This window comes from Diadema antillarum, unplaced genomic scaffold, assembly GCF_040938485.1.
Source record: "Diadema antillarum isolate AM-2024a unplaced genomic scaffold, OU_Dant_1.0 scf00000124, whole genome shotgun sequence".
NCBI classification, from domain to species: Eukaryota; Metazoa; Echinodermata; class Echinoidea; order Diadematoida; family Diadematidae; genus Diadema; species Diadema antillarum.
This window is the reverse complement of record NW_027271013.1, coordinates 363,263-372,347: the sequence shown is the minus strand read 5'-3', so window position 1 is coordinate 372,347 and position 9,085 is coordinate 363,263. Positions and strand designations below refer to the sequence as shown.

Here is a 9,085-nt window from a genome sequence, read left to right as displayed (position 1 = left end):
TACGCATGATTATATACGCACTATTATACACACTGTATAGAGTAGCTTTTATGATTAATAATTATGCTTGCTGGTGACTGACAATGCAATACGAAAAAAAAAAACAACAACTAAACACAAGTCATTTTTGTTGTAGAAAGCTGACATCGGTCAATATACAACAATCAAACATGATTATCTACCACGCCACTCCAATTGACTAGGTCTGACAGATAACAACATATTGAACTATATACTCCTGAACTTTGGATGCAAATATAGTACGCCCAATTTTACCAAACAAGCGTTGGATAACCCAAAATAGAGCAGGGCATCTACACAGTAAGAGTAACAACACTATTTAAAAAACAAAACAAAACAACAAACTAAAGAAAAAACCGAGGATACCGTTTTACACAATTCGTCAAAATGAGGAGCTGCGTGGCATCGGCTTTGTGGACAATGTACAGGATTAGCTCTCTTCTGCCATTTGATAGAGGAACACATGGCTCCATACTTATTCTAACCCGACCACTCAGTATCGTTGGTGGCGGAATGTTAGGCTACAATTTGTCCGTCACGACTTATTTACCCATTTGCTCATCACAATAATTATAACGTCAGACATTCGTGTCTTTATTCGATTTCATATCATATTCGAGGGGAGCAAGCAAATGTTATTTTAGCTTAACTTTAACTTATGAGCTCCCTCGTGGAGACGATATGAGCTCCCTTGTGGAGACATCACGGTATATTTAATATTCTTGTTTAATATCTCTAAGATTTATTATGTTTGTTTTATGTTAGTATTGTCTGGGGCAAATTATTTGTTGTACTGTAGGGCCCCAATTTTTCTCAGTCTCTTTCTCTTCTTTCTTTAAAACAACAACAACAACAACTTAACTGGTCTCCTTATGGTGCAAACCAGAGACTTCATTCATGTATGTGAGAGACATAAAATACCGACCAAGTCACCAACGCCTCTTTATTTCATTGACACAACGAGACAGAAAAACTGGTATAGTGGCAGATTCAACCTGCACTCATCTCCTATTAAAGACGACGGATAAAAAAATCAGCTTTCTTCGTCAGCCGTAAGAACGAGAGAATGTCGGCCTCGCGCAGATGGTATCGTTTGAACAGCATCAGGGTATATTCATATTTGGAAATGACAAGACGGAAAGTCGCAAAGTAAGGCAAATAGTGAATGTATTTAAAATCAATATTTACGTGAGACTGCACTACAGCATCAACTTCCGTCAGAAAACTTTGCTATGAGTATGAATTTGCATAGAACCTCTCACATTCTCAGAATATACCCTTTTAGTTCTTATGGATGTTGCCATTGAGACAGCTAATTTATTATATGTTTCTCTATGTTTCTCATTTCGTCTACAGAATCTACAGGACTGGCAGTGTTTACATCTGTATGATAAAGAAGAATCTCGTATAAGAGACTTCTCACGGTCGAGATGACACCGTCTGGTACGCACTGCTTGGCGGCGGCAGTCTTGGTTTGTTTTCTGGGGGTGACTAGCGCCATCGACGGTGGCTCCGTGAGTCTCGATCAGTACCACAACTACAACCGCCTCACACTGCGGCTCCGGAACTTGACCAACACGTACCCGAGATTTACATACCTTCACACGATTGGACAGTCCGTCCAAGGTTAGATTACCTTGATTATCTTTTACAACGCAGTATATTTCTCAACGTATGTATCATTGCTACATCTATGGTTATTATGATTGCTTTTTAATTGTGCTAAAGTCTTGGTGTCGAATTTTTTTTTCCCATTGGAAATAGTATTGGTCAGCATGACGCATGTTAAAACTCACGCTAAGCAATAAAAGTTAATACATAGATAGATAAATGAAAATAGTCGATTGCAGTGATATTATGTTATCTGGGCAATACACTGAGGTGGCTCGTAACTTAACAACAGAAAACTATTATTTAGTGAGCTTGACAGTGGCTAGAGATACACCAGAAAACGTCCCTCTAGAAATCCGAAATGTAAATGTCAGTGGTAGGCACGTTTAAAGTCTGCCTTGTCATAATATACGTTTCTTACATACCGAATATTACCCAAAGAGTCCCCTTATACGCTGAAAACCCTTCTATACAGACGAGTAGAAAAAAAAAAAGCAGAGTGTATCAATGGCATAATACAAAGAAGTAAGTAAATGAGATAATAAATTAATGTGGACGCACTTCCAAATCTGTCATCTGTAGGCCTATACTAAGAATACTGGCCACTAGATCATAGCCGCTGTAATGACAGCTTCGTAGTGTTGTTGATTTTTCTTTCTATCATGCCAAATAATTTTTTTCTTTCGTTGCCTTGTACACACACACACACACACACACACACACACACACACACACACACACACACATATACATACACACATGCACGCACACACACGAAGGCAAGGAACTATGGGTGCTTGTCATCGCGGGTCATGACCCGGATAAACATGTTATCGGCAGACCGGAAGCGAAATATGTTGGGAATATGCACGGAGATGAGGTGAGTGTCTGTTATTTCAAGGAGAGGAGAACCGCTTCATATAACCGGTCATTATAACAGGGCTTCCTGAAAAAAAGAAAGAAAAAAAAATAATTGCTCTCCAATTTTAGGGCGCTGCTAACATAAAGGGAGAATTCAACAGGGGCTGAGAATACATGAAGATACCCGAGTCCATGAAACTTAATAAGAATCGAAGTGAATGTCTGACTGACTGACGAGACAAGTAGAAAAGAAGCAGAAGATAAAATGGATGAGAAGGAGAAAATATCGAACAGTCATTAGATCTTTTCAATGCCGACAATACAAGGTGTGAACATCCAGGGATATGAGGCAAAAACTGCATCTCTTAAAGTGTCCCACAAAATGTTTTCATTTGATTAATGCAGTTATAATTATGAATATTCCAACTCGACATTCAGGTTGAAAGATGCATGATACAGGTTTTCTTGTTCCCATATTAGCGAAATTAAACTCCGGCTTTATATTTCTGTACGCCAAGATTGGATGTCAAATGCTCATCTGTCTTTAAAAACTGCTGTTATCATCAAATCAGTGCTGTTATTATCATAATCAGTATATACCATTATCTGCCAGTCATACATCAATTTTATGGTAATAGGAAAAAACATGGTCCTTTCGTCATGTGTATATGTCTTCCCTTTGCAAACCATACTGATAAGAATAATGAAATACGTGTAATAACAATAGTAGTAGTAATAACAATAATAATAATAATAATAAATATTAATGATAATATTTACATAGTACATATCAAAGATAAATTTGTGCCATGACTTATCGATGCACCTGTTCTCGTGTCTTCCAAAGACGGTCGGTCGAGAGATGCTGCTCCATTTCGCCGATTTTTTGCTTCTCAACTACGGCCAGGACATCGAAGTGACGCAGTTCCTGGACACCACCCGGCTCCACATTCTCGTTTCCATGAACCCCGACGGCTTCGAGGACGCCACGCCCAGAAACTGCCGCAGCTTTACCGGAGGCAGGTATGGATGATGGTGTCGATCGTGATTAAAATCATAATAAGTAATAAAATATTTGGCGATGATGATGATGATGATGATGTAATACATTGTAAAGTGCTTATATAGCGCATGTCACTACCGTAGTGTCTCTATGCGCTCTAAGAAAGAGGGTTGAAAATGAAAAAAAGAGAAATGTACTGTATGTACCGTAGATGTTGCAGTTTCCAAAACTCATTCGTAATGGTAATGATAATGATCGATGATGATGATGATGATAATAGTGATAATGATTATTGTTATTATTATTATTATTATTATTATTATTATCATTATTATTATTATTACCACAATGTATTATTATTGTCATTATTGTTGTTATTGTTATTGTTATCATCATTATAAATCATCATCGTCATTATCATTATCAGTTTAATCATCTTTATGATTCAAAGTTAGTGACGTATGAGAGAAGAAGGCTTGTCACACGTGACTTGATGAATTAAGAGATTGAAATAGTAAGACAAGAACAAGCTGTGTTTGAAACGATGTGTTTTGATTTATTCCTTCATTACTGCAGGACAAATAGTAATAACTTCGACTTGAATCGGAACTTTCCGGATTATTTCGAGGAGAATCCGAACACGCCCCAAGCCGAGACCCTTGCTATCATGGCATGGTTGGAAGAAAACCAATTTGTGTTGTCAGCCAACCTACATGGGGGCGCCCTTGTGGCAAACTACGCCTACGATAATACCTATCCAGGTGAGGAACGAAATGGGCGTTTAGTTCTTCTTCTTCTTTTTTTCATGCCATGTAGTATGTTCCATCTAGTGGCATGTGTCCATTCAATCCATAGATGATATCAAAAGACAAGAGAAACATTGACATACATTACCGACTTACAAAATATTATGAAATTCAAGCTTGTCATGTTCGATTATGATAACAATTAAAAAAACACCAACTTGAATCGTTTAGCCTTAAATTTCATTCGTGCAACAGTAATGTCAAATACCTTCTTTTTCTAAGACAGTGAATAATCAAAAAAAAAGTAGCGTAAATCTTAAGTCATCTTTTCTTCTCTATTAAAGCTTGGTTTCTTCAAAAGGCAAACCTTATTCTTTATACACCTTTCATATTTGCTGCAGAAAATAAGGTCAACAAGTCATCTGTGTACAGTCCGAGTCCGGATGATGACATCTTTCGTTTCCTAGCAACCGTGTACTCTTACAACCACAGGACAATGCACATCCTGTCAGAGAATTCGTGCGGTAATGAAGGACCGTTTGAGGATGGGATAACCAACGGAGCGGACTGGTACCTCGTTGCTGGTAGGTTAACTACCTCATGAGACTGCAATAATGAACTAGACCAAGTGTGCATTGCTCACTCTTTACTTGCTTACCATTATTGTACATTTAAATTACTTTCAGCAGCTCACCATGATGAAAATGTGCTACCCGCACTTGATATTATAATGTATATCATTATAAAATTAATATTAACTTAATGATATTGTAATTATAGTAGACGGGATGACTTCCCAAGTGTAATTCAAGGACAATTCAGTGCAAACATATCAGTGCGTTCTTTATCTACAGTGGCTCTACTTTACTGGAAAGACTTAGGTCAGATTCTCTCTTTTTTCCTGAGACAAAACTGTAAGGAAAAAGTTGGAGAGTGACGGTGAATTTCTGTCACGTTTCTTTTAGGTGGCATGCAGGACTATAACTATATGTTCGCTGGATGCATGGAGATCACTTTGGAGCTGGGCTGCTGCAAGTACCCCGATGCCTCAGAACTCAGGGTGTACTGGGAGGACAACCGGGATGCGCTGATGGAGTACATCAAACAGGTGCACCGAGGTGAGACCACGTAGGGCGCGGTGGGGTGTGGTGGGTAGGGTGTGGTCATTGGTCGCTAAGTCACCCGTCAGATGCACTGGTGTTGGTGCACAGGGGAAGGACCATATAGGGTGTTATCTCAGGTCGACCAATGAATTGTAATATCTGACAATTATGATGTTACAGTATGTTGGAGTAGTATAGAAGTGGTAAGAGCAGCAGTAGCAGCAGCCAGCAGCAGCAGCAGTAGGAGCAGCAGCAGCAGAAGTAGTAGTAGTAGTAGTAGTAGTAGTAGTAGTAGTAGGGCTAGTTACTAGAATGGCATAGTGCTTTTGCCGCTACTGCTCCTATTACCATTTTTACTGCAACATAATCATAAATCACTACCCACTACAAATGATGAGAGTGTCGTTGCTGTCATAACATGCCGCGCTCTTACTACCTTTCAGGCAACTACTGATACATCTTTAATCACTTCTACTACCACTGTAATCTTTTATTGTGATCAAATTGAAAATAATTTCACTTCCACTGTTTCGTATATCCTCTTCTTGCAAGATGTGAATTTGATGTCCTCTGCTTTTTTCCTTTTCATTCATAGTTTTGTTGGTTGAAATTTGTAGAGAAAATAATCATGATATGCAATAGCAATGTGTAATTAGTTTGGTGTGTAGGTTGAACAGCATGGATTTTTGAATGTGATATTGAGGAAGCGTATACAGATTCAGTGCAAAAACCTTAGAATTTGTATCTCATACTTAAGACGTTTTAATGATGTCCTGATAGGAGTTGGAGTTTGATTTAGATCCCGAATAGATTTTGAGGAAAAAAAAAGAAGAAGAGGATAACTTCTTACAGGAGTTCTGTGAATTTTGTTTCTGTACCATGATCCTGTTAGGTGTTAAAGGTATTGTAATGACAGAGGACGGCACACCAATAGCAAGTGCTGACGTAACAGTAGTCGGGCGTGATGTCACATTCAGAACGACCGCAGACGGGGAGTATTGGCGAATACTGCTTCCGGGGTCATACGAAGTACAGGTGAGTGAAAGGCAGTCATTTTCTTCACCATGTACTTGCAACATTGTACCAGGATTCCGCCTGAAAAGGCCGCAGTCATCACCACAATGTTATGACGAAAATCTTTCCAGAATTAAATGTAACCGTTCCATCATTAATTCTATAAACTTTGGAATTCTTTTACTAGTATTGCCAGATCAATATGTTCGACCCTCTAAATCCATGGTGTGTTTTCCAAATGAGCACCAATCCGATTCATTCCAAGAGTCGGCAGGTAAAGTCTCATTTGGTTTACTTCTGGATCACTGTTTTGCTTAACTGTGAACCACGCTTTCTTCGGGACTGAGTCAGATAATGATTACACACCGTTTGCTCCCCTACTGGACGCATTTATGAGTAGGAATGCTTTTACAATATTCTCTTTTGTTTCATCTCTCATCCGCTCGCCATATTTTTATGAGTTTTGATATTCCGATGTCGTAGTTGTTCTTTTCTCCTTAACGTACTCTAGACAGTCAGCAAGATGTGTACAAATATTAATCTCTTTATGGATTTGTAGGGAGAGAGAAAAAAAAATAATCGGACGATCTTCGTGAGTGTAATGTGAACATACATTATTACAAGGAGAACAAACAACATACATTTTTTTTTATTATTGCAATTGTTTATGCAGTGCTTTTGTATACAAAAAACCTGATTACATGCGGATCTACACTTTTTATGTAATATGAAGACGTAGATAATACTTATAGATGAGATGAATTACTCAATGAAAAAATCACGATGAATACAAAGACAGAAAAATCAACATTTGCACCTGTTGTAAGTATCGTTCTGTTTCAGGTAAGTGAAAGAGGACTTTATCGCGTTTATTAAGAAAAGTATACCAACACGAATGCATGAATAAGGTTGGTCCTTATTCCAGCATCGTGTTGGGACTAGTGTTTGATTTATTGCTGCGTGTCGATTTAACATTGCCCTGGCATCTATGTGTTTAGCTTACTTGTGTTTGTGTGTCCGTCTGTTTGTTTGTTTGTATAGGTCTGTATGTGTTGTGCACTTTTTTAATATACATATCTAGCAACTTGCTTCCTTGATGTTATTAAGATATTTTGTCCACGAGGAGACTGCAAGATACAAGCTTAGTTTTTCAGCATGTCTCCTCCATTTCCTGCAACTTTAATTGTAATTCAATTTAATCTGCCTTTGTGACACATAGTATTGTTAATTTCATGTATTTTTCTTTGTTATTACATTGTATTGATATTGTGTTATTTTGTGTATGAAAATGATTTGCATTGTTGGAAGTGAAATGAAATGAAATGAAATAAAATGAAATGAAATGTGATGTCTGTCATTTTTTATTGGGTGAAACAAGCCTTGCCTGCAAGACTTGCATGGTAGTGGTGCATTCACTGACTGACATTCAATCACTCATTTTTCATCGTTAACGTCCCTTTTTAATTCTTCTACACCGTTTGTCAGCCTGTTATGTGCTCCATTCACTTTGTTTAACCCTGTAGGTGGCAAAAGAAGGTTTCAAAACACAGACTAAAAAAGTGCAAGTCAACAATTACGTCTACAATGTGCTGGAGGTGGACTTCATTTTGGTGCAGATAGTGGATGACCCGGGTAGGGCGCCCTCTACAGCCGCATCATTAATTGCCGTCGTCATAGCAACGATATTCGGACTCACGTGGATCATTTAGATATTCATGTCACATTATCTTCTCTGTAATTCTTCGAGTTGTCTGTGTTGTGTAGCATGGAAGACGCATTGCAATACAAATTGCCGCTAAATATTACACAACTAGAATGTGAAAATTACCTCAAGTTATTAATTTTACTTACACTGTTTATACCAACGAAAATAAATGTGAATGATCGTTCCACTTGAAATTGATGAAATCATGTAATGCAAAACATGCATTCCCACGACTAGAATAGAATGTGATTTGGGGACAGTACAGAAGGTGTCTACCAACAATAGTGAATAGCAATTAATTTGCTATCTTCTTATGATGGTGGTTCACGCAACGGATGTTTTATGCTCTTCATCTACCAGTAGTAACTGATAAAAGACTGACAAACAAATGGTTTAAGTGTTCCAACACGTGATGGTTTTTAGATTGGTGGTGGATGAGTGTGGATCATTTCATCTATGTAAGACTCGTCATATCTGTGATGAGATTTGTCCGTGGTTTTGTAATTTATATTTACGACCAAAGAAGAGGAAACACTTCGACCGCACAGTATTTTAGTAACTTAAAGAATCGTAAAGCAGCGGTATGTTGATAGTGGCCAGTGACTACCACTGGAACTTAACATTTGTTGTTAGCTGCCTTCAATCAAGAGTGTGTGAAACATTGGACCAAAATGCACTGTTGGTGATGTAGCTGAATCAATTTAATCGTTATCATCATGGGGTGGGAAAAATTTGCTCCCCCCTCACGATCTTAGCTGTCTGTAAGACAGACGACTTTGAACATTTTGAACGTTGAGCGAACCTCTAACGACGGAAATTACAAACATGATGTTGTAGAGTTTACATTTATTGTAGGCCGACACTTGTACTGTATTTGGTATTCAGCCGTAGTTCAAATTTCACAACTTCCAGCGTTCGATCTGCCATGGTTATTTACGTTTTATCTACCATCCATCAGTGTCTCGATCGTCAAGTATTTTGTTGCATTATTTTTTTACTTGTTCCTCATTTCTCTTGTACA

The 9,085-nt window shown here is 38.1% G+C and overlaps 1 protein-coding gene across 1 annotated transcript; it reads left to right on the top strand.

The window, feature by feature from the left end:
- Positions 1 to 1,451: 1,451 nt before the first annotated feature.
- Positions 1,452 to 8,068, top strand: LOC139720233 (carboxypeptidase D-like). Its single transcript, XM_071631597.1, has 8 exons — positions 1,452 to 1,647; positions 2,412 to 2,512; positions 3,341 to 3,516; positions 4,073 to 4,257; positions 4,644 to 4,826; positions 5,208 to 5,360; positions 6,238 to 6,380; positions 7,883 to 8,068. Exons 1-8 carry the CDS (start codon positions 1,452 to 1,454, stop codon positions 8,066 to 8,068), a joined length of 1,323 nt encoding a protein of 440 aa, XP_071487698.1.
- The last annotated feature ends 1,017 nt before the right edge of the window (positions 8,069 to 9,085 follow it).

Coding starts and splice junctions, on each gene's coding strand:
- LOC139720233 (XM_071631597.1), top strand. CDS start 1,452: ATGACACCGTCTGGTACGCACTGCTTGGCGGCGGCAGTCTTGGTTTGT. Junction 2,513..3,340: donor GGAATATGCACGGAGATGAG/GTGAGTGTCTGT, acceptor TGTCTTCCAAAG/ACGGTCGGTCGAGAGATGCT. Junction 5,361..6,237: donor CATCAAACAGGTGCACCGAG/GTGAGACCACGT, acceptor TGATCCTGTTAG/GTGTTAAAGGTATTGTAATG.